The sequence below is a fragment of the Tachysurus fulvidraco genome, chromosome 14, assembly GCF_022655615.1.
Source record: "Tachysurus fulvidraco isolate hzauxx_2018 chromosome 14, HZAU_PFXX_2.0, whole genome shotgun sequence".
In the NCBI taxonomy this organism is placed as follows: Eukaryota; Metazoa; Chordata; class Actinopteri; order Siluriformes; family Bagridae; genus Tachysurus; species Tachysurus fulvidraco.
This window is the reverse complement of record NC_062531.1, coordinates 25,069,957-25,090,538: the sequence shown is the minus strand read 5'-3', so window position 1 is coordinate 25,090,538 and position 20,582 is coordinate 25,069,957. Positions and strand designations below refer to the sequence as shown.

At 40.3% G+C, this 20,582-nt stretch overlaps 1 protein-coding gene across 3 annotated transcripts; it reads right to left on the bottom strand.

Annotated features, from left to right (window-relative positions):
* Nucleotides 1-1,616: 1,616 nt before the first annotated feature.
* On the bottom strand, nt 1,617-7,223 carry fgf17 (fibroblast growth factor 17). Of its 3 annotated transcripts, none has more exons than XM_027153158.2 (5): nt 6,792-7,223; nt 6,661-6,697; nt 5,944-6,121; nt 4,577-4,683; nt 1,617-2,176 (listed from the first exon to the last, which is right to left on the bottom strand). In XM_027153158.2, the coding sequence occupies exons 1-5, from the start codon at nt 6,821-6,823 to the stop codon at nt 1,886-1,888; spliced, it is 645 nt and encodes a 214-aa protein (XP_027008959.2). In that variant the 5' UTR covers nt 6,824-7,223; the 3' UTR covers nt 1,617-1,885. The 3 variants fall into 3 exon arrangements, with proteins under 3 accessions (XP_027008959.2, XP_027009095.2, XP_047655951.1); XM_027153294.2 differs by having other exon boundaries at nt 5,944-6,088; XM_047799995.1 differs by lacking the exons at nt 6,661-6,697; nt 6,792-7,223 and having other exon boundaries at nt 5,944-6,358.
* Nucleotides 7,224-20,582: the final 13,359 nt, after the last annotated feature.

Below are 20,582 nucleotides of genomic sequence, written 5' to 3'. Positions count from 1 at the left end.
CTAGCAGCACAGCAGCCTTTGTCTTCCCATTTAAACACATACCAATGGCACAAGTCCAGAATTTACTACTTTGTATTTTATTAGTGTTGGTTATATGTTTAGATTCTGTATTTTACGATATTAAATGTAAATAATATCATGACTACATGTTGTTCTGTAATTAAAAAATGTACCCACTGACAAACTGCTATGGTAGAAGAGGAATAAAAAACTTCAGGTATATATTGAAGTCACTAGTATTTTTCCCCAATTCTACAATTCAGGATATTGTGATTGAAAGAAAGAATAATGAAAATGAACCTTAATAAATGCATTACATGCAAGCGCATGTCCTGAGCTGGAATCGTACTGAGTGACGCATTGTTTAGACACAAAGGCTCTCTGTGGGATTAAAAATAGTGTGGAATCTTTACCCTTCGACTACCCCAGGTCTTGTCATTATTATTTCATTAGAACTGATCCATCATATAGCTGATGTCTGATTTCTGTGCCAGATTCAACACTGGGCAGAAGTTTACATTAAATTATACTGGCCTTTATATGGGATCATCAGGCTTAAGTGCGACTATATGTGTCATGCAGCTGCTTTGCTGTTAATCCCAATGAAAACATAACAGCTTGTGGTTTTGATGTTGCCATTGAAATGTTATTATCATTAATGATAAAATGCATGCAGGGTGGGTTGGAGAGGCTCTGGGTGCACGGGCACCTGGCATTTTCTTTTCATTTATCAGAAGCGCCCTTTATTTAATAATGTATTGTCACCTTCATTTCACCCAGGCCTGGAATATATATATATTTATATTATATATATATCAGGGGGCACGGTGGCTTAGTGGGTAGCATGTTCGCCTCACACCTTCAGGGTCAGGGTTCGATTCCCGCCTCCGCCTTGTGTGTGTTTGCATGTTCTCCCCGTGCCTCGGGGGTTTCCTCCGGGTACTCCGGTTTCCTCCCCCGGTCCAAAGACATGCATGGTAGGTTGATTGGCATCTCTGGAAATTGTCCATAGTGTGTGTGTGTGTGTGTGTGTGTGTGCGCCCTGTGATGGGTTGGCACTCCGTCTAGGGTGTATCCTGCCTCGATGCCCGAAGACGCCCGAGGCTCCCCGTGGCACGAGAAGTTCAGATAAAGTGGTAGAGAATGAATGAATGAATATTCATTTATTTATTTTTATCCTTATTTTTTCTTCTTCTTATTATTATTATATATTTATTTATTTCTCTCTCTCTTCTGTTTCCATACTTCTGTAAAGCTGCTTTGAGACAATGGGGAAATTGTTAAAAGCGCTATACAAATAAACTGAATTGAAAATTAATTGAAAATCAAATTGGTCTGAGCGACCATTGGACTGATCGTCTGTGTAGAATTGTTTAGAGGGGTCAATTTCTTGCTTCTTGACGTGAACACAGAGGTGGTTGTGCCATTAGTTAAATAATAAATTGCTCAGCGGTGATAGTTTGGTTGTCGAGATATTAACAGATATTAGACCGAAGTCCTTCTACCTGATCTCATCATCAGACATCGTCAATAAAGTCTGTAGTCCTTAATTATTTTTATAAACGCTGATGGATACTGTGTGGTAAAAAGTGTCACTCCGTAGATTTTATCATCTCATTTATTACCGAATATGCTAAAATTCAGTGTCTCCTGCATCTCTTGACAAAGCGCTCACACAACTCACACAAACATTCCGAGCTTATTAAAATATATACATCATCTCTCATATGTACAAGTCACCACTTTATAATGAGTCGTCTCTATTTTCTTGGGCATTTTTATATCCGTTAACTATGAAAATATCAAAAATATAGCTTCCTCTTCTGTCTTGTTGTAAAAAAAAAAAAAAGTAAAAATCTGTCCTGTGGGTCTGTGGGGCTCAGCGTTAGGAAGCCGTGTGCGATTTCCTGTTGCGTTTGGCTCTCCGGATTGGAGGGAAGCTAATGAACTCGAAGTGTTTTGTTCGGTCCGAGTTGGGGAAGGGAAGCGGACCTTTGTGGAGCCGCTTGATGAAGTGGACTTCCCTTTGATTCTCTCTGGTTTTAGAGGCTTTGATGGGTCTCCCTTTCCGAGTGAAGGCTACGTACCAGCCATCATATTTGGCATTTTGGAAGGCGGTGTAGTTGTTCTCCAGGACGATCTCGGTGAAGATGCAGTCCCTGCCTCTGCCGTTGGCCTATGGGAACATGGCCATAGCTGACATTATAACCACATAATGTTTATTTCATATTAAAATAATGATTTAGCATGCAATCACAAAAGAACATTTTGGATAACATCCTACAACTCAGTGTTATTAGATTACACAGATGGTTAAAATGGTTTAGGAAGACTAAATCCTCTTTAGAAAATGTATTTATTTTTTATTCCAAATTCTTATTTTTTTTTATTCATTCATTTTCTACCGCTTATCCGAACTACCTCGGGTCACGGGGAGCCTGTGCCTATCTCAGGCGTCATCGGGCATCGAGGCAGGATACACCCTGGACAGAGTGCCAACCCATCGCAAGGCACACACACACACACACACACTACGGACAATTTTCCACAAATGCCAATCAACCTACCATGCATGTCTTTGGACCGGGGTTGGAAACCAGAGTACCCGGAGGAACATGCAAACTCCACACACACAAGCCAGAGGCGGGATTCGAACCCCCAACCTTGGAGGTGTGAGGTGAACGTGCTAACCACTAAGCTACCATGCCCACCTTATTTTTTTTATAGTGTAAATTTTTAACATTTCATGTAATCACCTTAATCCATCTCGGTTCTCCTTCTTCTCTCAATCCAACAACAGTGTTCTTACCAGAATATGTACCAAGTGGCACCTGGGAGCTTAAGAACCTGAGGGCTCGCTATAATGTTTGATGTAGAATGCTGGTAGGTTGCAAAGAAAGCTTATTTATCCATCGAACCCGATACGAACCATTGAAGAAGCCTTTTTCTGAGAGTCTACAGGTATTTACTAACTAGATATGTGTGTGTAAGCCTAGAAAACTCCACATTACACCTGTCAACACCTATCAGGAATCTACAGTATGTAGGTAAAGGTTCTTGCCCCTGACCCGACAGCAGGTGGCACTATTTCCTGTAGGTGGCCACAATAAAGACAGCTATAAAGAACAACACAAAATCTACATGTACATACTTAAAAAATATAGACCCTAAAAAAAGTCTCCACTGTCCCTCTGGGAGAACTCTTGAAGGTACAGGAATCCTTTTTACCACCAAATTACCCGTCATTATTTTCTTCTTAGTATCTAGAACCTGTCAGGCTTTTATACAAACTGTCCTGGTACCTGCTACATTCTTAGTAAGTGTTCTCAGGCTCATAAAGGGTTCTGTTTGGAGTTTCGTTTCAAGAAAATAATCATAACGTAATCATGGGTACAGCTAGAGTCTTAATAAAAAGGTTCTATACAGTACTCTGAAGGGAACGCTCACAGTTTTGGGTCAAACTCTATATTTATATATACAGCATTTAGCAGACACCCTTATCCAGAGCAACTTACATTTTTATGCAATTGAGAGTTAAGGGTCTTGCTCAGGGGCCCAGCAGTGGCAACCTGGTGGACATAGGAATCGAACTCATAACCTTCCGATTGGTAGTTCCGGCACCTTAACCACTAGGCTACCACATCCCACAACTCTACAATAATACTGTTTAGACACAACGGATCCTGAAAGAACCCATGAAACAGGCTCCACGGTACGTTTATGGGTTCCTCTGTCTATTTCGACAAAATACATTTTTCCTATCAGAAAGGTTTGAAGCAGACTCGAAGAACTCGAAGAAGATTTATCTGATGAACAAATTCTGAATAACTTGAGGTAAGTATATGTCTGGACTTTCAGGGAGCTCAGAACTACAGACGGACCATCAAAGAAAGGAGAGACAAAGAATGATTTTATGTCCTATATGGGACCTTTTCTACTTGAGATTGTGTTTTTAAGCATAGCTAATAAAATTGTGATCTGATGTTCTAATGGTCTTCGTTTTGAAGTCACGCTCTTAGTAAAGCTGTCACAGAAAACATCTGATGTAGAACCATGTCAGGAAGTGAAAAAAACCTTCATTTATGAGTTAAACCTTCAGGAACCAATGAAGATCCCTTTAAATTTGAATTCAATGGAGAAATAAGATCTATAGTATACAACATCGTCTACAGCATGGAACTTTCTCTGTCGTTCTCCTATGGAAATAATGATGGACAAAATTCTATGGGTGTAAAAGCTAAATCCAAATAGAACTGTTATTTCTAAACATGTACCTGTGTTGAACTTGAGTGAACTTGTGTTGTTGTGTACATTTGAATGGTTTCTTTAAACCCCCTTGTTTTAAGCGAGTGTGTATTAACTGTGTGACAAGCCTTCAATTCATTCTCTTCAAATTAACTTCAGATAATTGGATGTTACTTTCTTCTTCGCATGTAGAACCTGTAACATTTAGATAAAGCACCTTAAATCTTGGTACACTGTTTGTGTAGGACTCTAAACTTTCCAATAAAGAACACTGCGTAGCGTAGTTGAGCCCAGTGTGTGAGTCGGGATAAGTCATGACTTTAGTTTGTACCTTGCCCACCAGCTTTCCTCTCCGGTTCATACAGAGATACCGTCTGCTCTCGGCTCCTTTGATCCGAACCCGACTGCCGAAGGTGTCCGTCTCCACATACAGCCTGGCTGCAACACAAACACACACACACACATAAACAGACACACTGTTACTGCCATAATATTCGAAGAACTGTAAAAAAAACAATAGAATTGTTGTACTAAACAAATAGGTTCCTAGAACAGTTTCAGGTGCCTGAAAATGTTCTTCAAAGAACATACATGATCCTGGAGAACCTCTTCAACTTCGACTCATGCAGATATGTTATTCAGCTGATTAGTTGAAGCACGTTCTGTATGTTAGAGCATGAAACACTGCAGTACACATGACCAGGGGTTATAAAAAAAACATTTAATCCTGCTGTAAGATTTTATGCAAAATCTAACAACATAAGAGTTTTTCAAGAAATCTACGGAAATGCAACGATTATGGAACCTTTTTTTGAAGTTCTTTCAGGAAGCTGATAATGTAATACGCTCTAGAGAACCTTCTTTCTGAAAGGTAAAACGTTTATTAATACTGCGTGACCATTTTAAGTGTTCTTTAAAGAAAAGACTAAAAGGTTATTCACTCTAAAGAACCTTCTTAAGGACGTTAAACATTTATTCACCCCACAGAACCGTTCTGTTTCTTTTTTGAACTAAATCTTTTATTTATTTCTGAATGTCCTTTATGGAAGCCAAAAGGTTTATCTGCCTTACAGATCCTTTCTGAGATTTATAAAGCTTATATGCTCCGAGGAACCTTCTTGTTTCTGTAGGAACCTTTAAGCATGTTCTTTAAGGAAGTAAAAGCAGCTTATTCGCCCCCACACGACCTTTTTTAGGGTGTTCTTTAAGGGAGCTAAATGGTTATTTTCTCTAAAGAACCTGTTTAAGTGTTCCTTAAGATCCTTTTTTGAGTGTCCTTTAGTGAGGTTATTTGCCCTAAGGAACCATTTTGCTTCTCTCTTGAGAACCTTTTCTCTGAGTTTCTTTTATTAGACCCTTTGTTAAAGACTGTACATACTGTCATGGAGCTGTGTTATTAAAAAAACAACTATCTGGGATTATTTGCAGATGTATAACATGGATGTATTATATATATATATATGCGTCCCTGTGTGCGCGCGTGCGCCTTCCTGTGCGCTCCGCACCGCGGTGCTTTGATGTTTAAAGTCCATTAGCGCTGCTCACGACACAAAGGCGAGCAATTAGAGAAATATTTGTCGGTCTTCATGCGCGCGCTCTTTGCCTACGTTAAACTAATCAAGGCTCTTTATGCGCTGTGATAGAGGCTCTGTAGCAGCTCTACCACCGAAACCCAAAGGGAAACGTGATAACACTCACCGAAAGTGTTGCCGTCCTCCGCGGTGGCGCTCACGCGCTTGCCCTGGATCTGCACGTGGCGCCCGCTGGTGCGGCTGTACAGCTGGTAGACGCGCACCTGCCGCCGGCTGAGTTCGTCCGTCTGCGCGCCCTGCTCCCTCACGTGCTGCTTAAAATCAGGAGAAGGCTCATTCTCCCCCTTTTGTTTCACGTAAAGGGAAAACATAAGATCACACGTTTCTCCCTGTCCCTCGTTCCCTAGGCCTACACAGCACTGACTTACACCGTAAATGCAAAAACAAATAAACAAGAAAGCAAACAAACAAGCAAACAAACAAACACAGAAGAACCCGCTAAAACCACTCATGCTTATTTCTTGGCACGGTTAACTTTACTCTGATTTCACGTGTAAAATAAAGTCATATGAAGCTTATAATATGCGAACTGATCATAAATCTTACAACAGATTTTACGCAGTGCGTCATGAGCAATGCAATGTTACTATGACGCAAAGCAAACACTAAAACACGTATAAATGTGATTGCACGACTTACTTTTGTGTTTAGATATAAATGCATAGAAATAAATCACTAAGTTCTAACCATACACACAAGGAGTTTTCCGATGATAACTTTGATAAAAACCTAGAAATATGACAGCATTTATTTACACCGCAAAATGAAATATATTCGGATTCATTCGATTCAGTTCACACTGGTATAGAATGCGAATATTTACCTGTGCATGGCACCAGACCACGAAGAAGTGAAAAGATCTGCAAGAACGGAGAAGATGACACTTTATAACTTATCAACAACTTTATATTAAACATTTACTGTAATCTGAGGTGAGATTTTGTTCGTGCTTACAAGTAAAAACAGCGCTGGTTAATTCCATACATCTTCCTCTTGAGCTTATTTCCAAAATAATGTACAAAAAAACAACAAAAAACAAAAACAAAAAACAAAACAAAACAAAAAAAAAAACGGCAAGTAATCCAGCAGCTCGTGCTTTAGAATATCAGATTAAAATCCATCAGCTACTGATCAATAATAAATACAGTGTCCTCAGAGAGAGAGTAAAGCCGGATCGGTAAATCCGAATCCCGAGCCGACATCAGATGAACTCGTCCGTAGACAGATGTTGGGTTCCATCGTATGCTGTAGGGATCTCTGTGTTGTTGGTGTTTGTTAGTTAACTGACTTGTGTTGGCGGCACGCGCTCATGGTGCCACGGCTGTGCCGGTATGCAGGCTCGTGCTCCGGTTCTTAAAGCGCGCGACGCGTCTTCGGTCACTTACTGCACCGAAATGACAGACATCCGCACAGGTCTCCAACCAAGTCACCGCAAACCAATGGTGCGTAAAACCACGCCCCTTAATGCTTAACGCACTACACACCAACCCCAAGCTGTAAGTTACATGCACCCAAATCAGGGCTTCTATATATGCTCACACACACACACACACACACACACACACACACACACACACACACACACACACACACACACACACACACACACAAATTAGTTAGTAATCAATTTTATTATATTATTTAATCACTACATAGATATTTAATTTTGATCTTTAGGTCCATTATTAAAACATGATCATCATAAACCTTCCACCTATCCTGGGACACTGTGCTCAGATATAATGCTGTAACATTAAAACTGTCATCCATAGGTTTGACTCTTAAACCGTGATGCGAGATAACAATGGCGAAGTATAAGACACAGGATTATAAAAGCAGTAAGCTCTTATTCCATCATGCAAACAAAACAAAACAAAAACAAAAGCAGCTGAATTGTTTTTATTCAATAGAGAATTTGTATTGAGATTTTATTTATTAGGCATTAAACATGTTTAGATAACTCAGTGGATAACTTAGAACTCAGTAGATGTCATTTGTAAAAGTTGGCCGACCCCCAGATGACGTTTTAGGGCCCAATCTGGTCCCCAGAACTGAACCTTTGCCTATGTATTTTCTTTTCATCCGAACAAAAATTGGATGAATACAAAATAAACATGTCGCTGGTGTGATGTAATTTTGGAGGGAAAGCCGTTAGCTAGCTAGTACCAAGTGTGAATGCTAGTTTTTTTGTTTATTTTTAAATAAAGCATCAGGATTGCCATCTTGCACTTTTGTTGAAATCTCAGAGACAAAGTAAGCCTAGATAAAGTCAGCACAGAGTACCAGTATATAAAATAACGCACTGTAGTAAATTATTCAGAACTCACCAGGTTTGATTCAAGGAATCAAATTACGATCAAAGAATCAACTGAATGAGTCATAATCAAGTATACTATGTTCTTTTAGGTCATAAAACATAACATTTTTAAACACTGCAAAAAAGCGGTTCATTTTACACAAAAAGGAAACATCCTGAAGATTACAAATGTGGCCTCTGATGTGAGTGGAAACCGTCGGTTTCGCCCTGGCCTTAGATTTTCGATCCGATCTTATTGATGATTAAAGTCCATCGTTTCAAATCAGCTGTGATGCATTCAGGTCATCATTGTCGTCCACTGTATTTAAAGACTTTGAGGCTTTTTCCTACGGACAGGGGCGGGGCAGCTGATGTTTGTTAGAACCCATGGCTCACACCTTTTGCTAACGTGGCAGCCCCTAATAAGGAAACAATGGGGTCTTTTAATCATTGGCATCCAGCTGGCTTTTGTTAGTTTATGCTGGAATCAACATCAGGGCTTCACGCTACCTGGCTAACAGGATGCTCACTTTCCGACGCATTCTTAGTAGATGCCTTCCAGCAATTAGTGCTATCTTGCTAAAGTGTATGGAAACGGGAATGCTGCTAGGCCCTTCAAAGGATTTCCCATCACTGTTTGAGTATAACTAAACGTTTGCTTTTGTGATTTAGAGATCGCATTAAGAATGTATTTGTATACGTTAGAACATAAATGCTCAAATATCCAGGTATTATATAGGTATAATTAACGTTAAGATGTTAATTTGTTTATCTGATTAGATACGAAACTCAGTTAATCACTGCGTTTTAGCTGATTTCCTCTTTGCACGGTTGTTAGCGCGTCATTTGTGATGGGATGGCCATTGGCGTGTTCTCCACCCATCAGTTTGTATTTAGTGAAGGAGGACAGATCAGTGCTTGATAAACAAGCCAGACTGACGTTCCATGGGTGTGAACCATCAGATGTGTTAAAAACACGTGAGAAATCTCTGTGGGTTACAAAAAACTCAAGATTCCTGCTGTTTGATTTATGGTATTAAATAATTGAGCATGTATCTGAAATTTTTCCTGTTAACAAAGAATGTGATTAAAAAAAAATAAATAATGCAAATCATCTCCAGCCCAATCCTAAGAAGAACCTCAGTCTGAGTCAGTCTTCAGGGTTCAATACCATGCTTCCTGAGCCATTCTTATGTGATAAGTACCAGCGCTTTAAAGCAGCCACGCCCTCCTAAACAACACAGAACAAGACATCTGATGCTGGCCGACATCCCACAGCTGAGGATGTGTAAAGGACAGAGAGCTTTAGTGCTACCGCTGTGTTCCTCTCAGACCCAGCAGGATGCCAAGGGTGGCACTCGTGTGCTTTTGGAAGCGAACAGACAACAAAAAGAGAGAGGTGATGGGTTCTAAGCATCTACCCATTTATTTACCCCAGCTCTCATTTTGTTTACAAAGTGTCGGGCAGATCTAAGACCCTGCAACCCGATCATATTTATTTGTGTCTCGGCTAGTTTTACTGGTGTTAACTCCATGATGGAAATAACCCTACAAGCACCTAGCAACAACAGCAGATTAGCTCGGAGCTTATCTCGCCCAGAATACAACCACAGATAATATCTCCTTCTTTACACTTGAAAACTCTTAGAAGTTCCAAAAACATGATATTTAACATGGAGACATGTTTGCGCTTTAATGTGTAGACGTGTGAGAACATGTTTGAACGTTAGGAGCATATGTTGCTATAAGCTGTATCATCTCCCTACTGCCAAAAAAACGCTAGCTGCCATACTAACTAGGACGAACCTAAATATCCACAGTCGATCGATATCCAATGTGTTGTGCAGATCGGATCGGATCGGATTGGATTGGAGCCAGCCATTTCTAAGGTCTAAGATAGATGAATAGAAGTGATGTGGCAGTACATATGGATATGAAGGCTAGGTGGTGGTCGTTCACCTATGAGTTCTTTATAGCTTCGCTGAATGAGTCTTCTACCTAGGATCTCCCACTGTTTAACCAGTAGGTCATTGGCTACCACCACCTAAGACCCACCTAGAAAGCAGCCCAAGAGCAACCCAGCCGAGTTTGTTGAGGTTTTTTGCATCTCCTCCAGCATTTCTGCTTCAAATGCGAAAGAACCTGATCTTCCTCAGAAACTAGTCTCTGCTCATCCCTTTCCTTTTACCAAGCCTTAGTGCTGAGCTTCCAGACCAGCTTGTTGTCAAGATAGACACCGAGGTATCTGTAGGTGTCCGCCAACACAACCTGGGATCTGTCCAGTGGTACATCAGTGACCAAGGAAAGAGATCATGGACATGTTCACCTGCATTCTTCTCATCTTCTTCTCACTCGACACAATACACATACGCGCAGGCAACAATTCATAACATTTTGCTGATATGATGATAGATTTTATTTTGTGCTAAAAGACATTAGCGAGATCTTTATGTTAGGGTAAAAATTTTAGTCGGTGATGAAAACATCGTGTTTTTTAAGAGCAGAACTGCATTAGAGAAGGCCTGTAGTAACTGTCCTTTCCATGCTCTTGGTGGGATTTTTGTTTCGTTCTAACCATTACCTGATAGCCAGATAGCTGTAGCAACATCCCAGTGAAGCAAGTGATAGGTCGATTGGTGGTCTAACAGCTTAAACCACATCGTAAAATACAACTGGCATAAAGAACAACTGGCTTTTCTGACCCCACAAAAATAGAGACAAAGCTTTGAAAAAAGTGGGTGGTCCACTGTTTGTGAAGAAAAAAAATGAAAGAATGTGTGCACAAAAGAGAGCGTGGGTAAAAAGGAGAAATTAGAACCTGATCTCATTGCCATACGAATTATTTGTCCTTATTGGCTCATTGATCGATCTCTTGAATGTACAGAAGTGTCCAATTGGGCCTGATCTTTGATGGAACATACCTGGCTACGGGTTTATACTCATCCAAATGCATTAATGGTGTGAAGATTTCTTCACTAATAAAACAACTCATGCTGGATAAATAGCTAACTATTACAGGGTCTGCTGCTGACCCTTAGTTTTACCCCAGCCATTTGCAAGCTGACCATTTGAGTTGGCAAATTTGACACAGCTGACACAGGCAATAAATTTGAACTAGTTCCCCCACCCCCTTGATCCCTAATGAGACCTAGCCCTTTACACCCCAACAACACCTAGGGGCAATGAGAGAAGACACGTCTCAATCCAAACCCTGTGATGTCTTTGATTTTAGTATACCGTCAATCTGGGTTTGCTTTAATATTCTGCTTAATCCGAATCTATTTATCGGACAGATCGGATTTTGTTCAAGCTAAAATGACAATTTAACATGCCGACCGGCCTGACGCACGTCATACGGGTAGTAAAACTGTACTATATTAGCCAGAATATCAGCAAATGATTATGGATGCCCCTGTCCTTGTGTGTTCTTGGAGGCAATTTGGGGTTCCAGAGAACTTCTGCTACACATTGGTGGAACGATTCAATAAGAAATTAGCGCAGAATTTTTGAACTGAAATTGAAACCCAATGGTTCTGTGTATAGTTATTTCCATAAAGAAAGAAGCCCACTCTTGTAGGCTTCTATATGAAATCATAAAGGATTTCACCAAGTGACAAACCATTAGAACCGTTGAGAAATAAACTGAAACCGCCAGGAAATTAATATTAATATAAAGTCTGCTAGTTTCTATATGCATTTGATTTTATCGCTCCTTATCACAGCTTCGCAGATATTCATCTATCTAAGATAATAAAGAATTAGATTCATTTTGTATTACTTTATATATGGTTCTTCAAGGGTTCTTTGGATGGATAACGGGGGAAAAAGTGCTAGCTTCCCAAAGAAGTTCAACCTGAAAGCTTTTTCTAAATGAAAGAATACTTTCCTGATTTAACTGACGAATGCAACGCTACAGAAATATGAACTGTTATTTACATACTACAGATTCATGTCAGCAGCTGATACTCACCTCAGTGGAACGATCTTTTTACGTCAATTTAAATTGTGAAAATGATAAAAGTTGCAGGTGTGGAAAATGGGAGAATTTTATGTAAATATTGATATCCAGGTGTACTTTAATAACATATCAGACTAAACATATGATCTAAAATAATGTTTTATGAAGCACTGGACTTTTGGAAGTAAGTCTTGATTTCTGTAACATATTGTAAATTAAAACACTTTCAAAGTTTGCGTGATCAAATGTAAGCGAGGGCCGAAGAACGCTTGAATCTTTAGCCGCCGGATAGAACGGACGTACGTCTCCACCGGGACACATCGGTCACTTCTGTCTTGAAGCAGAACCAATCTCTAATATATGACTTTTTTTTTTTTTCAAAAGCTGTGATTTAGAGGCCACATTTTTAAGATATTTCTTTGCTTTTCAGACATGTTTGACTAAATTTGAATTTGTTTTCTGAAAATTTAGGAATTTTTGAAATTGTGTTTATTTTAACGTGATTCAACGTGATTGAAATCCTGGGGCTTATTGATCCAAGAGCGCATTTTCTTCAAAGTGGTCCACGTTACATGCTTATCTGGCTTTGACCCCACCTATCAGGTCCAGCCATACACATACACACACACACACATACACACACACACACACGAAAACACACACGTTCCTTGAGTCTATTTGCTGCACGCTGACATTTTGCTCCTTAAAAATAACACAGATGTTTCAGTGATTGTGGACACGCTAGCTGAGACCCCCCTTCCCCCGGCACTGCCTGTTTTTACTGTTTCTGGATGAGACTGAATCCGCATTGGGGGGGGGGGGGGGGGATGAAGTCCTACAGCGCTACGTTATAGCTTTGTACAAATATAACATGTGTCATCAACCATCTTGAGACTTGCCATAACTTGACTTCATACCATAGAGCAGTTCTTGATTCTGATTGGTCAGAAGACCAGCAGTTCTGGCAACGATAGTTCGATCACCGTTTTATATCAATATGTCTGAGTTCCGATGCTAAACGGATTCAAAGGCTTGTGTAATTGTTGATATGGTCAAGCAGACATTTTATTGAACTTCTATGGAAGGAGTCTCCAGTTTCAGTGCTTTGTTACAGTCAGCAGTGTCATATAACCATCCTGCTCTGATAGAACACCTTGTCTGTTTATTTTTTGGTCTAAAAATCCAAAAATATTATCAATACATTCATTACTGTTTTGAGGCAGCTAGCTAAAAAAGTTTACATGAGCTAAATACAATATAATTTGATATACAATGTAATGTGAAAAGTTGTATTTATTTCTCTACTATTCAGAGTTACATTGTCTATTAATAAAGGCTTCTATGCGAATATGTTTAATGCCTTTAACAGCTACGTCTCTTGATCTCGGGAACCGGATTTCTTTTTTTTGTCGATGACAAACCGCTCTGGCCGACCAATCGCTGGAAATTCCCTCCGATAAAATTAGCCCATGAAACATCTCTCTGCATTTCTCACACATTAACACCTCCACAGAGTCTGAGCTCAGAGACACTCTGCCATGCCCCACCCTGAAAGAATGACAAAAATAAAACCTAACGTTAAAACACGGCCGCGAGATTCGATCGGAATGTTTTCCGAGAATATTTTCGATACTAAAATGATGTAATAATTTATTGGTGAAAAGGAGTTCTGAGCTTATCATCGAATCCTCGACGTGCCAGACCGCGTGTTGCAGTAAACCCTGCACGAGGCCGCCGTGAGCTGTCGTGACTTTTCGGCTGCTCTGTTTGGAGTGGATTTGAGCAGCTGTCTAGCCGTCAGCTCCACCCTTCCTCTCTCTCTCTCGCTCTGATCTTGCTACAGTTCACACCTGATCACAAACCACTGCACTTCAGACAGGAATTTTCCATTTTCTATTTTCACTCATTGCTAGGCCTCTAACCCTGCACCCCTCCAAATCACCCCCACCACCAACACCACCACAAAAGCCATACGCACAAGTGTCCTTTCACAGGCCGACAACTTCAGATATCTGCATCACATGGGCGTGCACACACACACACACACACACACACACACACACACACACACACACACACACACACACACACACACACACACACACACACCAACAAACATGCTAGACTGCAACTGGGCAAAAACATTTCACGTACGTCCTTCACGGCCAACACCCATCAATACTAATTTGATCATTTTATCAAAAGTCCCACCCAACCAGTACACTACAGAGACACATACCCACTAAATGATTTGAATAAAATCCACTTGGCAAAAAAAAAAAATTGTCCCTTTGAATGAAATTGGATCTGGAATGGTGTTTTCAAGGCCCTTGGAATTACCTCAAACAAAAGACCTCTCTTACCTTGGCTGAAATGGGGTCACTGAAAACTCATCCATAGATTCAAACCTTGAGGGTAGTTTTGGCAAGCAAGAAACCCCAAAAACAGGAAACCACCAAACCCCCTTAACCTAAAGAGGTTCAGAATAAATGTGATCATTCTGGGCAAGGTCCAGAGTTAGGGTCTGGTTTAATACCACCTCGAAAGGAGGGATGTGGTAGCTTAGTAGTTAAGCTGTTGGTCTACCAATCGGAAGGTTGTGAGTTCGATTCCTACGTCCACCAAACTGCTACTACAGGGCCCCTGATTAAAAAAAAAAAGAGAGATAAAATGTAAGTTGCTCTGGATAATTGCTGTAAATGTAAATCAGGCTAAGTCCTTGTTGTTACAGACCTCGATGTAGATATTTATGAGTTCCGTCCATGCATAGTGTCGACACTTATTTTTCATACAGCCTGATGCTTTGTGGACTAGGTAGTGCAGGAGGAAGTGAATGCAAGCAATTAAGTGCTGACTGTTCAGGCACATAACCTGGTCAGGTTTAGTCTAAAGAAACAGGAAGTGAAAATTTGAACCAAACATTTGCAAGCTCCTTAGCTGGGTTAAAGGTCCCATGGCCACCAAGGAAAAGGAAAGGTATATGGATGCTTGCTGCCATGGGTACAGATACAGATATTTTTGGATCCATAATACTTGATACATACATACACACCCCCAACTAACAATCATGTAGATGGAGTTCATTTTAGTAGACAAGATATGTGACATCAGTGTTTTTCTTGCTGCAACAAATGTGTGATTCCGTTGTTTGGAGAATTGGTGGAGAATTTCAGTGCATATATTGGCAGTGACTTGGAGGGAACCCGAAGTGAAGGAATTAATGGCAATGGCCTGCCTGATGAAAACACGACTGGTAAGATTTCAATGACTGTGGCAACAACCAAGAACCCTGTGGTGGTTCACCAGCTGTGAAGGGCACTGGCAGGAAAGAGGAAATGGACTTTTTCTTTAGTAAAGGGACCTTTAGTCTGTGGCTGTTGTGGTTGCTGAATCAAAAGCTATGGCATGGGAAAGTTTTGGAGAACCTCTGAATTCATCAACCAGATTATTACAGGTGACCATATGGTTTGTGTTAATTACTTGGATATCATAGTTGCCATCATCCCTAAAAGATTCTGTCAAGGTACAGATACTGGAACCTGATCCAGAAGCCATGATTTGGGTTCAAATCATGTCTCCAGGAGCATATGGAGAGTGTGCTTTGCTAATCCAGTCTGTGTTCTGCTTGGTGTTCGTGGGGAAACTTGTGGCAATGAGGTATTTTTTTGGAATTGCTTTGACACCAAGACTTGACTCTACCAAGTTTGTCCCCTTTTTTCTGGGTATGTTTGGGTCGTTAAGGCATCAAGCTACTGACTGGAAAGTTCATTCATTCATTCATTCATTCATTCATTTTCTACCGCTTATCCGAACTTCTCGGGTCACGGGGAGCCTGTGCCTATCTCAGGCGTCATCGGGCATCGAGGCAGGATACACCCTGGACGGAGTGCCAACCCATTGCACACACACTCTCATTCACTCACAAACTATGGACAATTTTCCAGAGATGCCAATCAACCTACCATGCATGTCTTTGGACCGGGGGAGGAAACCGGAGTACCCAGAGGAAACCCCCGAGGCACGGGGAGAACATGCAAACTCCACACACACAAGGTGGAGGCAAGAATCGAACCCCCAACCCTGGAGGTGTGAGACGAACATGCGAACTACTAAGCCACCGTGCCCCCCTGAATGGAAAGTTGATAGTCCAAATCCCAGCATTGCCAGTGAGCAAGGTCTCTAATGCCTTTTTTCCACCGGAAAGAACTGGGTGCTGGTTCAGAGCTAGCACTAGTGCTGGTTCAAAGTTGGTTCCACTGGCGAACCTTCTAAGAACTGGTTTGCCTTTCTACCGGCTAGAGAGCCATCACAGCGCAGAGTGTGACATCACTATATACGTGTCACGTGTCCCAGCAACGTTAGCGCAGCGGCGGCAAACACAAACACAAAAACAATGGTGGGTGTTGCTTTACTGTTAATGCTCATGGCTTTGTGAACCTACATCGGCAAACGCAGCGAATAAAACGTGTACGTGTGGCTCCATGTAATCTGTATAAATGGAGGTTGTAATCGATAAAGTACATAACGTTATTTTATCGTTAACACAGAAAAAAATTAGCCTTAGCATGTAGTTACCTACTATCATGTGTGCTGATAATGTATCATATTGCGGTAAAGTAAAAATGTATTAAACATTACTATACTTAAGGTACATGATCAAATGCGCTAACAGTAGCCCCGCCCCCAGCTCCCGCCCCAAGCGGTTCTTAAGTCTAGACCAGCGACGTTTTGGTGCTGCTTAAGAACCAATTTTCCTGGTTCGGAGCCGGTGCTTTGGCGGTCGAAACAGAAAGAACTGGTTCTAAATTAGGCTCCGAACCTGCACTCGAACTGCGTCGGTGGAAAAGGGGCATAAGTTGTGCTCAGTTGTATATACGAAATAGATGCAAGTTGCTCTAGATAAAGGAATCTGACAAATAATGTAAGTTAGAAGAATTTTTGAACAATCTTTGAAGAGGAGATGCAAAATATTCCTTTCAAATCTTTGGTCCCAGATGATATGTCACCAAGCCTTTGTAATTCATCTCAGGCACACACAAATGACATCTCGGGCACACACGACGCGGACATAGAACACGTGTTAATTTGTGTACCGTCAAGTATGACCTTGTCCTCAGAAAGGATAACCGATTCTCTTGCTTGCTGAGGTTAACCTGCCTGGAGATTTACGTCTTTGTTCACCGGAGGTAAAGATTTCCACTACGATTGCCAGTTCAGTTGTGTTCCTTCTCAGTGACCAGCCATGAGGTCAGCAGTCGTGGGAACCGGTTCTGTTTTATTCGGGTCAGTCACAATGGCCTCTTACCTGTGGCTGACCCCTGCTAGAAGAACAAGTGACCTCCCCTGTGTCAATCCTCACCCCTCTTCTCTCTCATCCCTTCATTCTCTTCAATCAGCTCTCCACCTCCACAATCTACAGCGGCATCTTTCAACCGCCCTCTCACTCGGCGAGGGGCCAAGAGCTCCATTCAAAAAAGAAAAAAGTTCAGAGCCTGACTGAGGATGGAAAAGTGAGTAATAGTTTTTTTTTGGTCGATCCTGCCAGAAATGGAGGGTCGGTGCGGTTACTACACTATTTAAAAAGATCACAATGTTTACGTGGCAGCTCAAAAAGATGTGTCGAAATAAACGGCTTCCTGAACAATTCGCTAACGTTTATGAGTTTTTTTTCCCATTGATATATTTTCATTTATGCAAATCCTTTTGAACCCCTTCTTTAATATTTTGGGTAAAATTTTGAAAACTGGGTTCATCTTTAATCCAAAATTTATTCTAAATAATAAACAACGATATCTAATCGTCAACTGTAGGACAGATCTAGGCTTATAGAGTCATTTTATCAAAACAAATGACTCTTTTTTTTAATCTTGTTTAAACTTAACCTTTAAAAGTTGTGTAGCGTAAAATGCCTTATTTTCTTGTATCTGAAGTCTAAACATTTGGGGGGTCGCTAAAAATTCACAATAATCTGAAAGACACATTGGATCTAGCTTTTTAAATGAGATTATTAAAGCACTCATTTAGATTTACAAGTGGATTTAAATATTACAAGAAATCTGTAAATACTTTTCCGTGAAGATTAAGTAAAAATCCAATGCATATACGTTTAAGATTTATGCTAAAATGCTTAACTCAAACACATTTGTGTTTCAGATAAAGACCCTCAACTGAGAAAAGTAAAAGATGTCCTGTATTAAAGCAGGTGTGTCCGACCGTCACATAAAAGGCAGAATTATAGGCTGTAGGTTTTAACAAACAAGAGCTTTTTTTCACCCAACTCCTTAATAGCATTACCATACCAAACCCCATTAGCCTATTCTTTGAAATCTGAGAGTGTTTGAAAGTTAGCATTCTGTTATTTTGGAGTTATCATTCACTGGCAGATCTGTCTCGCTGCACACAGTGCCCAAGTCAAACGCACACCGTAACCCTGGGAGTGATGGAGAGCGAGGCTTTGATGCCGGCAGGAGTGTGTGTGTGTGAGGTCGGAGAGAGAGCGGAGTAACCGAACACCGTCTCAGACAGCACTTAAACCCTTAGAGAGAGAGAGAGAGACAGACAGAGAGAGAGAGAGAGAGAGAGAGAGAGAGAGAGAGAGAGACGCACACACATAGCCTCTACAACGTACTCAGCTCCTGTTCCTTCCTCACCTGTGTGGACATGTGTACCAAAGCAAGTTCCAGCAGGAGCCGTGACTCGGCCAGCGAGGGGCCGTGCTCATCCGCGTCCATGACTGATGCTCTCTACACCTTCCTAGATGAATACACAAGCTAACATGTCATACAAATATGGAATGATCAGATTAACCTTGATAACCTTCAGATTTGGCTTTGAGAAATATCACAAAGCAAGGGTGAAATCTCAAACCTGATTCTTTCGATCCTGTGTGGAGACGGAGTAAGGAGTCTCCAGTGTCAGTGCGGAGGAGTTTACGCAATGGGGACTCTTGGTAACTTGACAAGGTCAAAATCAAGAAGATTTTATTGTCATTTCAATAATATATATGTGACGCAATACACGGTGAAAAGAAACAACCTTTCTCCAGGATCAGGGTGCTACATAAAACGACATAAAGCTACATAAGTCCTAGCCACATAAAGTGCAATGTGTGCAACCTAGAGCGACAGTGCGAGACAAAACACAGTGCAAAACAAATACACAAAATAGCTCTGATCAGTGTGTATAATGTATATATCATAAATTACATAATGCAACTAGAGCAATTGTAAACATACACAAACGCATGTAGTCGCAGCAGTTTGATATGGTATTGAATTACTGAATTATAGCTGAGTTCATGTAAGTGACTTTTATTGTGGATGAGTTAATGTAAGTGACTTTTATTGTGGATGAGTTAACATAAGTGACTTTTATTGTGGACGAGTTAACATAAGTGACTTTTATTGTGGATGAGTTAATGTAAGTGACTTTTATTGTGGATGAGTTAATGTACGTGACTTCTATTGTGGATAAGTTAATGTAAGTGACTTTTATTTTGGATGACTTAACATAAGTGACTTTTATTGTGGACGAGTTAACATAAGTGACTTTTATTGTGGATGAGTTAATATAAGTGACTTTTATTGTGGATGAGTTAAGGTAAGTGACTTTTATTGTGGATGAGTTAACGTAAGTGACTTTTATTGTGGATGAGTTAACGTAAGTGACTTTTATTGTGGATGAGTTAACGTAAGTGACTTTTATTGTGGATAAGTTAATGTAAGTGACTTTTATTTTGGATGACTTAACATAAGTGACTTTTATTGTGGACGAGTTAACATAAGTGACTTTTATTGTGGATGAGTTAATATAAGTGACTTTTATTGTGGATGAGTTAAGGTAAGTGACTTTTATTGTGGATGAGTTAACGTAAGTGACTTTTATTGTGGATGAGTTAACGTAAGTGACTTTTATTGTGGATGAGTTAACGTAAGTGACTTTTATTGTGGATGAGTTAACGTAAGTGACTTTTATTGTGGATGAGTTAACGTAAGTGACTTTTATTGTGGATGAGTTAATGTAAGTGACTTTTATTGTGGATGAGTTAACGTAAGTGACTTTTATTGTGGATGAGTTAATGTAAGTGACTTTTATTGTGGATGAGTTAATGTAAGTGACTTTTATTGTGGATGAGTTAACGTAAGTGACTTTTATTTTGGATGAGTTAACGTAAGTGACTTTTATTGTGGATGTATCACAAGGTCAGTTGTAACAATAAATGGACTAAAAGAGTAAATAATTGTAGTAATAAGAATTGTAATTGTTGACTAACTGCTTTTAAGAGGGACGAATAATTTGCATCGTGCTGTCAGAGGAAATCTTTTTGATTGCAGCATTTTGTGCAATAATTGTGGGCGGGGCCAGAAAAAATAATCAAGTAATAATTTCGCTTTGTTTATTTTTGCAAACTCAATCTAAAAATGCTTCGCGCAAAAATATTCGACATAGTCGCAGGAGCATGTCAGTATTTTATCGATCTGAGACAGTTGTG

Bases quoted from the DNA above. Each gene is read 5' to 3' on its own strand.
- fgf17 (XM_047799995.1), bottom strand. From the start codon at position 6,289: ATGAGTGGTTTTAGCGGGTTCTTCTGTGTTTGTTTGTTTGCTTGTTTG. The intron at 4,684-5,943 runs GTGAGTGTTATC...TTTGTGTTGCAG, and splicing joins GGAGGACGGCAACACTTTCG to CCAGGCTGTATGTGGAGACG. The intron at 2,177-4,576 runs GTACAAACTAAA...ATGTTCCCATAG, and splicing joins GAGGAAAGCTGGTGGGCAAG to GCCAACGGCAGAGGCAGGGA.